Here is an 18,636-nt window from a genome sequence, read left to right as displayed (position 1 = left end):
AAGCTATGATGGGTCTTGAACATGAAGACCCATAGCTTATGGAAGGTAAGGAACCCACAGTAGAGATGAGAAGAGACAGAAATAGAAAGACACCTGTTGAGTTCAGGGGTATTGGCACAAGCTCTGTATAAGCATCTCTCATTGACGTCATCCCATTATCCTATAGAAAAAGAATCAAGCCTTAGGTCACCTATCTCTTTGCTGTAATCTCTAATCCACCCTTCTGTTGTTAAACAGCCTTGTGGTTGGTTTCATGCCAATCTTGGGTTGACAAGCAATCCTATATGTTATGATGGTGTGGTCTCAGAAGATCAGTGTCTGTCTTTATATTAATGAATCGTACTATTCACTGTTTTGTTAGGCAGGGAAGCATTATCCTCATTTTTACAGCTGAGAAACTGAGACACGGAGAGATTTGATTTGCTCAAAGTCCCAGAGGAAATATGCGGCTAAGCCAAGAAGCGAACCCTGATCTCCTGAGGCCTGATCTGGTATAGAATTCCTCTGTTCCTGTGTTCCAGACCAGTGCTTTCACTGGCAAAGAGAGATGGCATATGACTTCTTCCAAGAGAATGAGCTGATTAATGGAATTTGCAGTGGGTATGGACCAGTTCAGACTTTGCTACCAAATAGCTCTCATCTGAAACAATCCTAAACAAATGCTAGGTTTAAGTTTCCTGCCTCCATCTTAATGCATCCTAGCTACTACAGAGAAGCAATTCCATTAGGAAATTGGGGGTCAGGATAGTTACATTTTAGCTAGAATTTGATGAATGTTAGTCATAAAATGTTATTTAAACTAGAAGCTTAAAACATACGGCACTCAGGAAAATGCCATAAATGAAAAGTGATGTTCTTATTTGAGCCAAGCCCAAGGTATGCATCCAGGTTTGGCTCCAAATAAAAACTTCTCAAAGTATGGGTGAGTTCAGTTTTCATCTGTGAAATTCAGATCTGGCTCTGGGTATGATCAAGTTTGAGATCTGAGAAACATGTAACTATTATGTGCAGACACCTTCCTCACATTTTTCCCATATGTGTTTGCCAGGCCTTCCTAACCAACTCTGGGTTTGCAGGTGTGAATGAACCCAAAAATTCAAAGTGAAGAGAAACCGTCAGTCACTGAGTATATCCAGTATTCTTGTCCAAAAATGCAAATTAGAGATTCCTACCTTTTCCTGAGACAGGAATATAGAAGCCCTGTTAATAGCCCAGTTGAGATTTGTAATTAAAGTGGCAGGTTGAACTGGAAGGGAATCTTTCAGTTTTACTTGATGAATATTGGATCCCTTTATTTGCTGTCTCAAATTGGATGTCAGTTCTAGAAGGTCCTCAAATTTTTCAGCACACCCAGGTTGATTTTAAATTTGTGATAAAACCTGAAACCAGGTATAATTTGCTTAGGGTCTCACTGCAAGCATTTAGTGGAGTTCTAAAAATATCTGCCCTGTACTTTGGAATTGCAGCATCGTTTCCTTTGTCCTTTTGTGAAGTAATTAGAAGCTTTATGTCAATAATCTCATTGTTCTGAAAGCACACTGCATAAGCTGGATGTTTTGTGTACTGGGGCTTTGTGTGTTTCACTTCCGCACTGCTGAACGTGGTTCCCTTCAAACAAGAGGCTGCTAAGGGTCTCCAAACGGTAGAAAAATAGGGCTGGAACCCTAAAGGGGTTATCTGATTCAACTCCCTTGCTCCAGCCAAGATAATCTCTACCTAAACCAACCTCAATAAATGTTCATCTAACCTGCACTTAAAATTTCCAATTACAAAGCTTCCACTCTGCCCTTATAGGTAGAAAAAATTTGCTAATATCTAACACTAATCTTCCGAATATGAATTCCATCCCATTTATGTCTTGGCCTATCCCAGTGGACGTAAAGAACAATTGATCCCTGTCTTCTTTATAATAAAGTCAAAGCTAAATAACAGCATAGTGGCAGGTCAGAGAGCTGGTGTTTAGCAGCAGTTTTGTTTAGACGCTTAAGTTTGTGGAGGCAGTGGGGGTAGTTCTGGCAGTATCTTGAATTAGTGCTGGAAATGCACATGAGAGGCTGATACATGCACATACGCATCAGCTGAATCATCACTAAAGCCTGTGGATAACAGGGAGTGTTAACCAGTTCAACTGTAGCCTGCATCATTAGGGTCTCTTAGCCCTATCTACACATGCAAGAGTTGGAGGCTATGAGGCAGTCCATGGGCAGGCATAGTACAGTTCCTTACACTTATCTGAATGCATAATCTGCAAGCAGCCCTCCCAGAGGAGACAAAGGCAAAAATCCAGACTCTTTATATCATTATTAATCACTTCATCACTATTTACTACTATTTAGTTCTCCCTTTTGATTCAACTTTCATAGCCCTTTTAGATCTCCAAGGGACAAGCTTGAGAGGTCGGACTTTCCCAAGACAGTTACACTTCCTGGTAACTGCTAGCATCTATACAAGGCATAGTATGGAAAGTAACCTAAAGGTGGATAGGGACATGCAGTGTAAATCAGCATCACAGTCAGTGTTGCACAGATTCAAGCAGCCTGGACATTCCTGGCACTACTGCTCCTCTCTCTTCCCTTCCAGGTTCTCCATATATCTTTGAAAAGTCCAAGCCAGGCTTGACTCCTTGGTTTCTTTCTTTCAAAACTAAGCAGTAATAATAACAGAAGCACTAAAGAGGGAGTTCAAGGAGGTCATGTTGCCCATGTGCAAGTAATCTGACGGTGTATTTATTGTTTGGTTTAAGGTGCCATGCAGGGTGAAACTACATGCTGAAAAGAAGCAATGGGTCACTGACGATTCTGTTCACTCCCAATCCAGGTTTAATTTGAGCTACAGGTCTGGAGGTCAAAGGCAGTGTGTCAGATTTATCCCTTCCCAGAGTCATCCAGGCCCTTACAATCTCAAAGTTAAATATGATAATAAATTACAGACTTATCGTCAGGGAAGAAACATGTTAAAAGATGTTTCAGGGAGCGTACAGGGGTGGAGAGAGGGAGTGGTGTTGCAGTTAACACATAGGACTGGATTTGAGAGACATAGATTCAGTTTCTGGTTCTTCCACAGTCTTCCTCTTTGACAATGGCCTAGATTCGTAAAGTTATATCGGTGTCTGACTCCCACTGATTAATTTGCACAAATGTGCTTGTCTACACACAACTTTTTAGAGTGGACGTGGACAAAACTCCACTATGAACACCTAAAATTTTGGGGCATTAGGTACTAAATTTGCCTTGGGATATATGTTTTATAGTTGTGAATTTTAAGTTCTGCTCCTTCAGCTATTTTAGGATGAAGTGGTTACAACTCTTATAGGTCAGACACAATTATACTGGGATAAGGATTTCATATAGCTTTTCCTATGGGGACAGGGAGTAAGTTACACTAGGAGAAGGCATTTTTACACTTGTGTAACTGCAGCAAGGTATTGTATTGTTAGGTATTGTATTGGCGAACAATCTCCCAGTCTTGCTCACATAGTTATACTACATAAAATATGTGCAGATTAGGTCTAAATCTCTCTCTGTCCCTCAGTTCCTCATCTGTGAAATGGAGATAATAATTGGCCAGCAGCCCACAGGCTCTAATGATTTATCTGAGGCATTCATGATAGGAATAGCAGACACATTTGAAGGAAATTGGAATCTAGTCATGAATTGTTTTACTCAGAAGGGGTGATGCTCATAATAAATGTTGTTTCTATCTAACAACTCCAGTGGAATTAGCCTGGCTTTAGATTGGTGTAACTGAGAGGAAAATTTGGCCCTTCTACACTGTTGTTCAGCCCTTTTTGTGCAAGTTAGTGGCAGATGGCTAAAACCTTTCTGGTAGATTTTTACTACATGCACATCCTATCTGAAGCAGAAGGACTCCATGTGATGGAATAGAAGTGCTTCACCTTAGAGCTTTCCAGTTCAGTGATAGCCCAGTCCAACCTCCCTGCCACACATGACATTTCTGTTTGTTCAGAGGGATGGGGTGTTTACCATTAATCCTCTTGGGTTTCTTTGCTTGCAGAGCTGTCTCTGTCTGCAATGAAATTGTCTCCCTAAATCTGTTCACAGCAACCAAATGTTATAAATGAATTAAGACAAACTTCAGAATGCATTCACATGTCATTACGAATATGCTTAATGTTGGAGAGATGGGGCAATGTGAGAAAGATGTGCGAATATTAATAGAAGCAGCATGGAGTTCATTACTCACCTGCCTGCTGCCATCTGGATTTTCACAGCTCAGCAGACATGGTGGGCTTCTTGCACATTTTCAGGGAGAGATTGGATCTAAAGAGTGAACAGAGATGTCCCTTTGAAGACATAAAGCAATGGACACTATGAATAAATTGTAGATGGCCATGTGTACCCAGTCTCCTTCCATCCTGGAAGGCAATTTTCCTGCTTGTTACTCAAAGATCATAGTCTTCCCTGCATTAATAATGTTCAGATCTCTCTTCATATCTGGGAGGGAGTGGGCACAAGAGAATTTAACACAAAGTGTGAGAGGCAGAAGTTATGATGTTAGCTGGTGAGTCAGTCTGTCGGGACTGCCTATTGTGAACGGGTGGAATACTAAACTTGACCTTTGTTCATGGGCCATTTGTAGGCGGTTGGGATAGTGAAGTTAGTCTGAGACTGATGGTAACAATGACTGTTCTCTGATGGCAGGTCTCAAAATACCTCCTGCCTTCTATCCAGATTAAGCTATTAGTGTATAGGTAGACACTGCCCAATGACAGTTTGGGGCAAAGCATGTGAGTTTAGTAGAGCTACTGCAAATTTGCAGGCCCCTGTGAAGCAGAAGCTTTTGAAAGAACATGTTTTTTGGGGATGAATAGGGAAGGGCATCCTAGACTGACTGTTTTCAGTGTACACCAGTAGGAGCTTTAATACGTGGCAGATATGAACATTATGCTCTCTGGGAAGAAGAATCATCCCTTGCCACCCAGCCAGGAGGAGCATTAGAAATGAGAGTGTACAAAGTCCTCACTCCCCAAGCTAAGGTTAGGTCAATGGGCAACAGTTGGATCCAGGCAGAAGATGAGGAAAAATAACCATCAGACTCCAGCAAAATGGGTAAATCATACCAATGTCGTTTAGAATGGGACAATTTTTTTTCTGCCTTTGGCAATGAGGTTTCACAGTCTAGAAGAATTAGACCTACTGACTGGAAAAGGGCAGATGCAGTTTGAGGATGCAAAGGTACCAGTTGGAGAACAAGAGTACAGGAAAGACTAATGCAACTTGAGATCATTGAGCACCATGTTAACATGATGGAGGAAGCAAGAACCACGGACAGGAGTCAGGAGTCAGGCTTCCTGTTCTAGCAGCTTTCAAAACAGTTTTGCAGGACTTGCTGGGGGGAGGGTTCATTTTTGCTGGATGGGATCTTCATTCATATTGTAACAGATGTAGACAATAACAAGCATTTGCAGCAAATCTCCCTCTCTCTCTCTCTCATCATTGCACCAGCTTCCTCATATATATTGAAATGGCGTCTTAAAAATTTAGGGGGTGCAATTCAGTGCTGACTCATTTTAGATGTTTTTCTTCTACCCCATAAACATACATTTAAAAAAAATGAGAGAAGCCATTATGGTATTTACAGTCTATTCAAAAGGTTCAGAAATATATCTTTATTCAGAACAGCATTTAAACCTATATTTAACCTCTAAGCATTCAAACAGTGTCTGAGTGTGTCTATGCACTGTGTACACGCATATATACACAAGTAGGGTGTAAGTGTATGTGTTTAGGAGAGGGAAGAGTATATGTGTGCCATGTATATGTATGTACATAGACACAGAGAGATTACATAAATGAAGGATGAAAAGAGAGATTCATGTTCCAATCTTCCCACACATAAAGTGGATGCTAAAACTAAGTACTTTTCAATTTCAAATCAATCCTTTTAGCCTGCAGTACTGCTGTGTTTGAGGAGCCACATTCCTTCCCCCCCCCCCCACATTGCTTTGCATTTGCTGAATGCTACACTCGGAGACAACTGGTGAGCGCCAATAGGGCAATAATTGCTGTAGAATTAACCCCTGACATCTTTCTCAAAGTAAGCCTAATAAACCCAATCATCAGCAGTTCTCCTGCCTGTTTTGCCCCAGGGGTAAACACCACTGGGGAAAGCCTTTCAAGTGTGGCATTCCCATAGGGTTACCCCCTTTTAAGCCAAAGGTTCCTGTCTATTTCCTCGTTTCTCATCTGCTTGTCCCCTTCACCTCATTATAGCATTGATCCTGTTTCCTTGTCCACAGACTTCCTGACAGTGCAGTCTAAGGGAACAATCTGAGAGGAGGGTGGGGGGGCTACATGGCTTTGGAGTGGAGGCACTTGCGGTGGGACATGGGAGGAGAGGTTGTTTTGTTTTGTTTCCTTAGTCTTGCATATAAAATGGGGCTCTCTAGTGAAAAGGGGGTCTAAGGCTATTTGCTGTGAGGGCTTGAAAGGGAGACTGTGGTCATGCCCAGCCAGTTCCCCTGGATTATATCCTTTTTGACTCTGCAGAGGTAGAAACACACATTGGTCCCCCAGAGGGAAGCGGAGATAGCCAAGGAAAGAAAATATATCTATTTAGCAAGGACAGAAATGAAACTTGCCTTTGCCTACAAAGAATACTTGGGCAGCTCTTTCTTGCATGTAAATAGTAGAAATGGACAGAAGCCCCAGGTCTGTATATGACTCCAGCACTAAACTTTCCCAGAATTTGTGGCATGTGTTGATTTGGGCCACACCACAATGGAGATGCAAAATATCCAGATGGGAATCTAGTGTTTAATGACCTGGAAATTCAGTGCTCATTTCAGGTGTTGGTTTTATGCCCCATTCTCAGTATATTGTGTTCTGAAATTCTGTGATGCTTGTTGTGGACAAGAGAAAATATAAGGATTCTGGACACTGTATTGGGAAGACAAAGCATAGACAATACATGTTGCCTTAACTGAACAGGGATTGGTGCCTTTAAGTTGCCTATGAAAAGCCAGTCTTTGCAGTTACTTAAATTGCCTTTGTCTTCTTCTTTTCAGCTGACATTATCTCTACAGTAGAATTCAACCACACAGGAGAATTACTAGCGACAGGGGACAAGGGGGGTCGGGTTGTAATATTTCAACGTGAGCAGGAGGTAAGTGCTGGTGAATGCAAAATGCCCATTTCATCCTTTTAAGAGAAATTTCCTGCTGTTTCCTAATCCTTATGTGTCACTCTTAACCTCCGTTCTCTCCTAGCAAACTCCAAACCACAGACGGGCCATTAACATAAACAGGACCAGATTCCATCTCATGTTGCACCTTTCAAATGTTGCATTTTCTGCATCCTTTTTTTCTTTCATCAGAACCTGAATTAAAATGGATCAAGCTGCAGCATTAGAAACTCTGGTGGTCCTAATTGTTTCATTTGCCAAACTAAGTGATGCTCTTTGAACCTTTGCTCTTTTCATGCAATTTTGGCAAGTTCACGAAGCTTCTTGTGTTCACAGCCTTGCTTTGATTTTGCGCCTATTTGCATTGACATGTTAGATTTCTGTAAACATCATAGGCTTCCTTCTGATCTCGGTTTTCTTCTGTGTTATTGATATAAAGCCATACCTGTCAGTGGCGGTGCACCTGACTGGCACTTGTATGAGATTACAGCACAGCCTTACAGCTTCATACATGTTTCAAGAGCCCATAGGTATTTTGAAGCGATATTTGCCATTTCCTTTTTGTTTTGTCCCCTAACCACAAAACCAATAAAGTGTACGAGGCCTTAAAACCCTCTCCCCTCCTCCCCATTGCTTGGAGGTGAGGAAGGACATGGGGAAAAAACCCAGTTGGGCAGAAAACTCTCTTGGGGCAAAGCACTGACTCTGGCATGGCCAGTCCCTCTCTGTCAGTTATGCGTGGCTGGGGCTTAGTGAGATTAGAAATGGGAAGGATGTGCAATGAAGAAGATCAGCTGCTTTATGTGGCATGATTCCCACTCTGTCTGGCAGTATTTCCACTAGTATCCAGCAACATAACCAAATGCCAGTCTACTTGGTCCTGCTCTGGCCTTCCTACTCCCCACAGTGGGTTGGGAGGGTGCAGATCAGCCAAGCAGGAAATCACAGAAAATTACCCAAAGAAAAGCAGTTAGAGTGGAACAACACCTTTTTCTTTGGCCTACTGAAGCAACTTTCAGAGGAAATTTCATGAAGTAACATGCCCAGAGATGCTGACCACATTATGCCTGAGTGAGGGATGCAGAGCAGTGCAAGAGGACAGTGCACACCAGTTTTCCTTCTCCAAGGCCTAAATTCACAATCTAGCTCACCTGTGAACTGAGTTTGCTGGTCTTAACCTAATGTGTGTCAAGAGATTCATCATAGTTTGGTTCCATTGGCCATGACTGCCCACAAGAATTACTTTTGCTATAGATGAAGACTTAGGATACATTTGCAGAGCTGGGATGAGGGGTGGAGTTTACTCAGGGTCTGCCTCCACCGTAGGACGCTCTCAGCCTTGGGGCAGGCACTGGACTTGCACTGTTACGAGCACTAAAATTTCTCATAAATCATTTCCAATAAAGACATCTGTTGAAAGCACAAGCAGATCAAAATCAGTGGCACATACCTTTCTTTAGATAAAGGCCTCATTGATAGCTTTTAAGTAGCTATGTAGTATTTGTCGTTAATTTCTGGGAACCCACATTTACACCAGATATTTAGCCAAAATTAAAGATCCCTGTACATGCTCTTGATCCAAGAAGCACAAAATGTTGTTGGCAAATGAAAACTGTCACTGTCCTCCCCCCTATGACCAGGATTTTTTTTTCTTCTCTGCTTCTAAGGCTGTCTGATGTTAATTGGTCTGGCACATCTCATGTGTACTTCACAGTCTGATCTGGAATGGTATTAAATCTCCCTCTTGTAAATGTACTGTCTTAAGGTGGAGTGGGATCTCTGAGGTTTAGCCATGATAATTTTTTTAGTCCAAAGAGGTGTTTAAACATCATCTTGCTCTCAAAATTGTTTCTATGTATACTGCAAGGCGCTGAACACCTATGCATTTCTCTGATGTCAGTGGATACCCAGTACTTCCCAGGATTTTCAGCACCTGGCAGGACTTTACACTGAGCAGTCTTATACGGGATTCAGTCTTACACAGCTATTTATGCTCAATATTTGTAATTCTGCTTGCCTTATGTCGGCACAGTAATCCCGGTGGTTTCTATAGGGCTGATGTGCGGGAATCAAACGGGACTTGGCCCACTATCTGAACCATTATCTTGCTTCACAAATTTGTCTTGGAGATAAATGATAGGGAGGGCTTCATTCATTCTTGAAACAAAACAACACAAAGGCAGCATTTCCTGCTTCATATCATCAGCATGTAGGAAAACTGACACATGAGGAGAATACATTGTGTGGGAAAGATCTCTTGTGTCGGCTTTGATATCTAAACTGTAACATGTCACCGTAATCAGACATTCACTGTCTTTTAACAATCCTTGGAGAACAAAAGAATCGATAGAAAATTTGCTCATCCTCTCTCTTTCTCTGCCTTATAGCTATATCTATATAAGTATTTTTTCCCCTTCTCTCCCACAGAGTAAAAATCAGCCTCATCGAAGGGGAGAATACAATGTTTACAGCACATTCCAGAGCCATGAACCCGAGTTCGATTACCTGAAGAGTTTAGAGATAGAGGAGAAGATCAATAAGATACGATGGCTCCCTCAGCAAAATGCAGCCTACTTCCTTCTTTCCACCAATGGTATGTATTATTATAATGAAAGGTCATTTTTGTCTTTCCTCCTTGGGTCCCAGAGGCCATTGCTAGTGATGAAAAAAATCAATTCACACAAACCCAGGGTAAGAGAGACAAGTATTATTCCCATTTTACAGACGGTAGAATTGAAGGAAGAAGCATTGGCTGGTGTCACACAGTGATACAGGGACAGACATGGAAATAGAAACCAGTTTTCTTGTCTTCCAGTTCTTCATTTTTACCAACAGAAAATAAAATTTAGGACTTGATTCTGGGAAGTTTGGAGCATACGTAACACCTTTTGAAGTTTCATTGTAAAATAGAAGTGCTCAGCATTTCACAGGATGATGCCTAGAGGGCCTTTCGACCCAAAGATTCTAGAGAACAATTTGTACAGAGAAATAGAAAGAGAAATCTGAGATCAGTAACCAAGTTTCACCATAATTCTTTTATCTGTTTTTGTCAGTGATCAACACGGATCCTGCTTTTTTCTCTGTTTAAAAATCCCAAATTCTCCGATTTAAAACGCCCCAAAGTCCACGTTTCTGCACAATTATACAATGAAACTCATATGTATATGTATATATCTGTGTATACAGGCAGTCCTCGACTTACGTTTTGAGTTGCAACATTTCGCACTTACGTTTATAAATTGACACCCAGTTTCAACTTTCTGACATCAGTTTTGACTTTGACGCTTGATCCAATGCCACGCCAGTGAACAAGTTCACTGTGTCACCCACCTCCCTGGAGAACATCTGTCCAAACTTCCTTGGACACTTTCTTTAAGAAAGCAGACAAGACTCCAGAAAAACTTGCAGCCAAGACTCCTGAGAAGACTCCAGCCAAGAGCCCTTCAAAAAGTCCAGCAAAGCCACCTCAATGAAGTCCTTCCAAATCAATGTGATTTACAATAATAAATACATTAATGTCACTATATTACTCATCTATAATTGATTGAGTACAAAATTCTATGTCATTTTTGGTGAAAATAGGGTATTAGGCCTTGGTTCAGGAGCCAATCCCCCATTTATAACATTGTTTCCTATGAGAAAATCAGTTCTGAGTTGCCACGTTTCAACTTAAGACACAGTTTTCAGAAACCAATTGTGTCATAAGTCTGAGAACTGCCTATATATGTGTACCTATCAGTTGAACACAAATTTTATTTTTTAAAAGCTTTTTGGAAGCCTACCAGTGCCTCAATCATTATAATAAAATAAATTCTAAATACCTATATATTTTGGCATTTTGTTTATTAATCATACAAAATCAGAGCTCCCCCTGCCTCCTTCGTTCACCAGGATGAAGGTCCAGCTGCAGCTGTCCCCCCATGGCTTTGTGGTGCTGAGCAGCCCTGATATGCCAGCGCTCTGCCTATGCCATTGCCCCTCACTCCCAAGCCACAGCCCCCCGGCCATGCCGCTGCCTCTCACTCCCTGCCCCACAGTGTGTGGGCACTGGGGTGGGAGTGTGAGACAGGTGGAGTGTGGACATAGGCAACATGGGGGGTGGGGGTTCATGTGCCCCCAAGATTTCTGTCCCCACAGCAGGGAACGAGGCTGCGGCCTGGCTGGACCAGCTCCAGACAGGAGCTGCCTCCATGGCCCAGCAGGCAAAACCTGGTGCAGGAGAAAGCACTGCGCCACCATGGGTGCTAAACTGAGGTGCCCCCTGACCACCCAGCAGCAGCAGGGGTACAACTCCGCATTGCTGCACCTCACCTTGATGACCGTGGCAGCATGGCGCTTCCTCCTGCTTGACTGCAGCCCTGTGCCCCACAGTGGGCACAGAAATCTCAGGAGGCATGTGCCCCCCTCTGCCGCATCATCTTGGCCTCTTCACCCCTCCGCTGCACCGCCTGTTCTTCCCTACCTCCCCATGTCACCTATGCCCCTCTCCTCCACTCCCATAGACTTACCTGGACGGAGCTGCGGGAGCTGCTCTCTACCAGTGCTTGGCTGCCACATGCATGTGCATGTGCACATGCATGTGGCACCCCCTGTCTCCAGTTGCCCTCGCCCGCTCCCCCCAGCCCCAAGCAGCCCCTTGCAGGCTGCCAGCCTACCAGGGGTAACCTGTGATTTCCCACATTTTTATGTCTTAAAGGATTCCTGGATCCCTGCCTATCAAAAACTAAATTAATACTGAGCCAAACCTACCATTTGTGTTGGTTGTTTGGGCCAAGGGCCCTGCATTTAGGTATGTCACTCCCATTTCCTTCAAAATGGCCTTTTGCCCATGATGTAAGTGCTCAGGTGTAATAGAAACTTTTGCCCTCCGGAGAACCATTTACATTTTTTTTTGGTAATTTAAATCAAAGGGGCCACATATTGCAGCCCTTGCTCAGCCTGGAATGGCCCCATTGAAATAACATCCTTCAGCAACGAAGGGTTCAGAATCTGACCCCAAGTGATCTTGCGATCCTGGAGAAAGTAAGTTACCTAAAATAGTGCAACCATTACCTGAGAGAGGCTGTGCACATGTAGGTCTCCTTGACGTCAGCCAGAGCCGCAGTGGTACAACATACCTCAAGATCATGCCCTTCATATCCACATAAAGCAGACCCATAAAACAAGAGGAGCACAAGAAGCCTGATTTAAGAGATTGTGGTATATGCAGGATGGGAATTAGTTTCATTCGAAAGGCCATGTTCTGGTCTCAGTGGTATTAGAGTCCTTACTCTGGGTTTTTATTGGTATGACTGACATCAGAATCTGGCCTGTGGACAGGCACAGTATCCCAATCCCAGCCCTCTTTTAACCTGCAGGTCAGAAGAGCTTAAAGACAAACAACAAACCAAACCAGAGCAGAACCCCTGTAGGCCATTTGCCTGTTTCTGGATGTGTTTTCTCTTTCCTTACTCACCCATGGGGACCTGTCAGAGGGATTATCAAGATGGTGGTGCCTATGGCTTGAAACGACTCATACTTAGGAAAATATTTCTTCTGGTACAGTCTCATATAGAAAATCCAGAATCCCTCCATTGTAAAACACACATTTAAAAAGGGAAACAGAAACCTAGCCAGAACTTGCTAGTATTGCGTGTTTTGAGTGTATATCTAGCAGGTTTTGCAGTCAGTTCACAGCTGTTCATTCACCTCTTAACAGGGAGTTTCTTTTCTCTCTGTTTGTGATGATTATATTTTTGGATCCTTGATATTTCTATTCTTAAAGAAAAACTACAGCTGATTTGTTTCAATTTGCAGCTGCATTCAGCTGAGCAGCTTCATGTTATGTTCAGATAAATATCAGGAGAATCCAGGGATATTACTTGGGATGAATGGGACTTTAAGATGGATGTGACTTAATTACTTCAGGGGAAAAGGAGGGGTCTAATTATCTCCCATCACCAACTTACTTTGTATTATAGAATTTACTCTATTGATCATTTTAATAAAATTCAAAGACTTAAACTCATTTGGGGGGGAGAATCATTGAAATGCAATGAAGATTAATTATAGAGTATAATGTTCTGTTAATTGAGTTTTTAAATAGTTTTTTGATTAACAGGGATATTATCTTTCCATTTGGGATGGTGCTTCATATGCTACCAGGATACCAAAATGATTCTTTTTTAAAATATTCCCATGTTATTCTGTTTCTTTTTGTTCTTGCTGTTAAACTAACATTATACATTGAAACCCCCTGAAGTCAAATGGGTTAATAAAAACAAAATTAATGGTAGTCAATTGGAATTACAGCGTAAATTAGAAAATTAAGATGAATGATAAGATTGTGCTTAAAAGCTGTTGGAAGTGATGATGAACTGCAGATAGAATCTCTGCCAGGAGAGGGAAAAGAAAACACCATTAGTCAGAATCAAGACCACATGTTCCTAGGGTGCTCTCACCTAAAAGGCTTCATGGCACAGGATAAATGGGATGCCAGTATGTGATAAAGCCAAGGGAATGTGGCAGCAGTAGGAGAATTTAGACTGGATTCTCAGTCAATCAGAAATGTCAGTTCTATTCACGGTGGTAGAAGGAGGAAGTCAGAACTGACATTTGAGTAAATTATAGATGTGATTTACTTCAATCTGGGGGTGTTCTTGTGACTATTTATGTAATCTGTGCAATATGTCTCATTCAAAGTTCAGATGAAACAGTTAGCTCATATGTAACTTTGAATCGCTTATTAGCATATATCTCATTATGGTACTTGCTGGATTTCCTGCTTGAATTATATCCCATCGATGGACAAAGAACAAAACTCATTTAACCTGACATGCATTATATTCAAGGTTTTTTAAAGTTCATGCACAAATGAGCACTGTTTGTTCTCTAAACATTGGTGTACAGATACTGCACAAGCATTGCTGTAAATGATTATTCTAGTGGCTGCTAGAATTATTCAGTGAGTGGGTAGATACAACTCTCATGAATATTATTCTCTCTCTCTCTCTCTCTCTCTCTCTTTTGGTAAGAGGACAATTGGATTCAGCGCAGGAATTGCTGAGCAAAAATGGCCTGTGTTGGCTAGGAAGTCAGAACAGATTCTTTTAATGATATTTTCTGACTGTAACTCTCTGTGATTTGCTACTTAGCACTGGGTGTTTGTAGTAATAAGATTATAAGTGTGGGTTTTTTTAAAGAAACAAATTAACCAGTAAGGACAATATAAGGAAATGTGGTACTTCCACAGAATTTATCACACTTTCAATTTTGTGCGCATTTGAACTAATTTAATTTGGAAATCATACCAGAAAGTACTTAGGCTGTATGGCTGTTATCCAGGGGAAAACTCGCAGCTCTAAGGTCCTCAGTCAATTAACTTTTCTGCTAGATAGATAGATCGATCAGCAGGGAAATAAAGCTCTGTGGGGGTTGGGTCAACTGTGGGGGAAGATCTAAAATCTGATGTTAAACTTAATCTCAGAGCAGTGTCAAAACCCTCTGTCCTCCTGTGGCTAGCATCCATAGCAGAGTTTCCAGTGGCAGGTATTAGATAAATCCCAAACTGCACATGCTGATCCATGTGACCCTAGGCTGTAATCTCTGCAGCTGAGCCCTGGGAAATCACTTGTCAAATAATTTGTCCATTAATCAGATTGTTTTAGCTTGACAATCTTCTTAAGCTTGTAATAAACCATTGGCAGTTGCCTAATTCAGGGCTGTCCAACTGAAGGCCTGTGACCTGAGGGGTTAGTTTGCAGCCCCCGGATCTCCAACAGGTTTGCACTCTTCCCCAGGGCTCGGGCTGCAGAAGCAGCAGCTGGAGGCACTGAGCAACCCCTCCCTCTGGTTTTGCTTCCTGCTCCACCCCATATGAAGGGCTGGAGCCGTGCTGAACAGCCCCCAGTGCCAGGGAAATCCATGGCATGGTGTGGTGGTGCTGATGCGGTGCAGTGCAGCAGGGAAGCCTGCATCCAAGGAGCCAAAGATGGAGTTGGGGCACCTGCGCCCAGTGCAGTGGAGTTAGAGGGTACCTACAGGCCTAGCGCAGCAGGGGAGTACCTAGAAGCCGACACCAGTGTCGGCCTGGCACCATGTATCCTCACTAGTGCAGCCCCTGAGGCATGCAGCCCCTAGCCACTAAATTGGGAAGCCCTGGTCTAGCTCCATAAGGAAACCAAATGTTTATGTAAAAAATACGTAGGTGTTTATATGCAGTATGATATGATCCTTTCTTCTTTTAAAGATGACATTTCACATGTTAAAGCTCTTTCAAATAAGCCAAAGATCTGGAAATAGGCTTTCTACATTTAAACCAATTTTTGTGACATCAATATTTCTATCAGAAATCCTCTTTAGGAAACCTGTTCAGTCAGGCATAACTGTATCCTGTTCTCATTTGCTCTATCAGATAAAACTGTGAAGCTATGGAAAGTTAGTGAGCGAGATAAAAGACCAGAGGGCTATAATCTTAAAGATGAAGATGGCCGTCTCCGAGACCCCTCCATGATTACAACACTACGGGTGAGTTGAACAAAACGTCCAAGGATCAAGGACTCTTTCTCTTCATGAACGTGAGCAGAAAACTGTCATTGTCATTACTTGTGGATGGTAGCATCTGTGGCTTTATGGGGTTCTCTAATGGCTTTATGGGGTTCCTGCCTCGTGGAGCCTACGGCTGAAGAGGTTAGAAGGGAGAAGAAAAATAATGGTTCACAGGACAACAGTGTTGTTCAACTTTGAAGCAGCTAGGGACCACATGTAGTGCCAGCATGCACATCAGGCTGCACACCATACAGGCTGCATACTGCAGGGTCAGCTCCCCTGGGAACTCCCTTCCTGTGTGGACTGTGGTTGGTGGCATGTGGCCTCCTCACTCTACTCTGCCCCACACTGCATGGGCTGCCGAGGTGGTGCACACCTCTGAGCCTTCCTCTGCCATGCAACAGCAGCAGAGGTAGCTGCCAGGGCCTGCAGGCCTCATGTCGGCCCCACATTGACCACCAGTTGGACAGCTCTGGGCTAAGTAAGTTGGCCAAGGTGATGACTGGTAATAGCCACATGAATATGTATTTGCCATTTCTACAACAGCAATGATTTTGTTAATGCTTGAGTAGGGGCAACATGTAGGGGGTGCATGTGGGTGCAAATGCACCCCCTGAGTGTGGCGATGCACCCCCTATAAAAAGGCGCCGCCGACACTGTTGGCGATGCCTGCAGGCAGTCGCTGTTTGCCACCCTGTCACTGACACCGCCAGCAGCATCTGCGGGTGGTCGCCAGCCTCTGGTTGATGCTTGCCATGCCCCCCCCCCCCAGCACTGGCGGTGTCTGCAGGAGCTCCCTCTTACCGCTGCCACACTCCCGCCACCGCCGTGCCCCCACAGTGGCCGGGGGCACTTGTTGTTCGTGTGCTTGAGCCAGCAGTGTCTGCCATGAGGACCTGCCTGTTTCTGGGTATATAATACAGCAGCTCTGGGACTGGAGTATGACTAGAGTAAGTTCAATGGAGCTGCAGTAAGATGTAGAATCTGCACAATCCTCATTTAGTGGCTTCAAAAAGGCCCTTTCCTTCCCACTGTCTGATGGTCCTAGCTTCAGATCACCCCAGTCCTATTGCTTAGTATGCTCTTTCTTTCCTGTGACTGCTGTAAATGTGGGCCGACGAATGCAGAGCTTCAGGGGCCCAGACCACAGCCCTACCCTTTAATTCATGAAAACCTGTCACACCCAGGACATCCTGTGGTATTCACCATTTGGTATTCATGGTGGTTTCTAAAACTTGTGAAATCTGGCAAGTCTCACAAGTATTATTCATTCATTAAGCTGTGATGAGTAGGTAGAGATCTCTGGCATGACTAATGAATCCAGATGAATTTGACCATAGGACTTGATGCCACTTACATAACCTTCAAATGGCCCTGTAAGGGGTAAGCCCTATAGATAATGTACAGACAGGCTGCACAGCAAATATCTATCCTGTGCCCTAGGCAGTGGTGGTGCTCAATGCAGGGGCAGCAATTGGAGGTTTGTTACTGTGGGGGTGGAAGTCACTGTCTTTTTTTGCCACCAACATATATCAATCAGTCATTTAAATACTGAATTTCAGGGCCAAAAAGTGACCCCCTCACCCTGCAGCAGCAAATTTTCAGCCACTACTCCTCTAGTGTGCACTGCCATTGCTGCTCTGTGCTTCATACTACTGGAGCCAGAGATGGTGCAGGATGTGTGCGGGGGAGATACTGAAAAGGAGGGTGAGGCACCCTCCTAGCTCCATGCCAGAGCCCCACTTTAGGCAGTGCCTACAAGTCCTGCTCTCCTCACCCCTCCAGCGTTGTGCTACTGTCTCCCAGTTCAAGGAGTGCCCTTCCCTGCCACAGCTCATGTGTCATCTTGCTGCTGAGTTTATCTGGTATGCCCTTGCTTTCCAGCCTGGTGGGAAAGGAGTTAATAAGTATCTATTTGCCTTCATGGTGATCTCAAGCCTAACTTTGGCTTTTAGAACATAAGTATGTTCTGTAAATGAGTTTTTCGTCCAACCTAAGAAGATTAAAATTGGCTTCCCAAATCAAACGTAAACACCTAAGGCTACGTTTTCCATTTACTACATAGGAGATGCACGCACAAAATCCATTAAACTAGTCCTCTTCACACCCACGGGAACACCGCTCTTCTTTTGGAGTGCTCCAGGGAAACCCCTAGACAACAAGGCAGATCTGATACTATGAGGATTGTGATATCTACTAGGCATTGCTTTGAAGCGGTAGTTGACTTCACCTGGCCCGTTACTGTGCCAATAAATTTCGTCTTCCTAGTGGGGGAGGCAGTTCTGTCAGGGGATATCAGTTTCTGGTCTTTCATTTGCATATTAAGAGCTGCTTCAGCCCTCTAGGCACAGCCTGGCATGGGGAGGGGACACACTGGGGGTGCGTCTCAGCTAATTCCATCAGAATCCTTCAAGGACTCCCGTGGAGTGCATGCTGCAGCTGCAGCTCAGTCAGCCTTTCAATAGATACTGAGCTTATTCTCCCACCTATTCGGCTGTTTCCGTCGGGTGAACAGTTTGGGTAAAAGGCCAGTGGCTTTGCCATTATTATACCTTGCTTGGCCACTCTTGTGGAGAAGACAGGGTAGATTTGCACTGTAGAAACCAACTAAATCAGATCTGCCTATGGTTTCATAAGCAGCTGGTTTACTTCATTGGATGGATCTGATCATCCAGTGAAGTAAGCCTTCTGTTTACGAAAGCTTATGCTATGCCTCTGATAGTTACTCTGTAAAGTGCAAATCTCCCCTACCCTCTGGCTGACTTCAGATAACATGGCTAACTCCCTTTCTCCACTCTTGTGGAGGCCAGCACTACAGGTAACACAGGGTGCTTACAAATGTGGAAAAAATCCCAGAAGAGCACTTTACTGGAAGAGGAATCACATCAGTTTGACCCAGCTCCCTGGCATCTGTACAATCAGCTATTAGATAAAAGTGCCAGAAAGCCCCACTGAAGTGCGCAAGCC

The 18,636-nt window shown here is 43.5% G+C and overlaps 1 protein-coding gene across 3 annotated transcripts in view; it reads left to right on the top strand.

The window, feature by feature from the left end:
* The window catches only part of PPP2R2B (protein phosphatase 2 regulatory subunit Bbeta), a 264,323-nt gene that overhangs the window by 178,345 nt on the left and 67,342 nt on the right, over positions 1-18,636 (top strand). For all 3 annotated transcript variants that reach the window (XM_090064739.1, XM_090064740.1, XM_090064741.1), the window contains 3 exons: positions 7,028-7,125; positions 9,571-9,736; positions 15,536-15,648. In XM_090064739.1, the coding sequence (XP_089920865.1) occupies positions 7,028-7,125; positions 9,571-9,736; positions 15,536-15,648 (377 nt within the window). The remainder of the gene's footprint in view (positions 1-7,027; positions 7,126-9,570; positions 9,737-15,535; positions 15,649-18,636) is intronic.

This window comes from Crocodylus siamensis, chromosome 10 (genome assembly GCF_052110815.1).
Source record: "Crocodylus siamensis isolate JL-2025a chromosome 10, ASM5211081v1, whole genome shotgun sequence".
Taxonomy (NCBI): domain Eukaryota; kingdom Metazoa; phylum Chordata; order Crocodylia; family Crocodylidae; genus Crocodylus; species Crocodylus siamensis.
The sequence above is the reverse complement of the archived record's forward strand: the minus strand, read 5'-3'. Positions and strand labels throughout refer to the sequence as shown.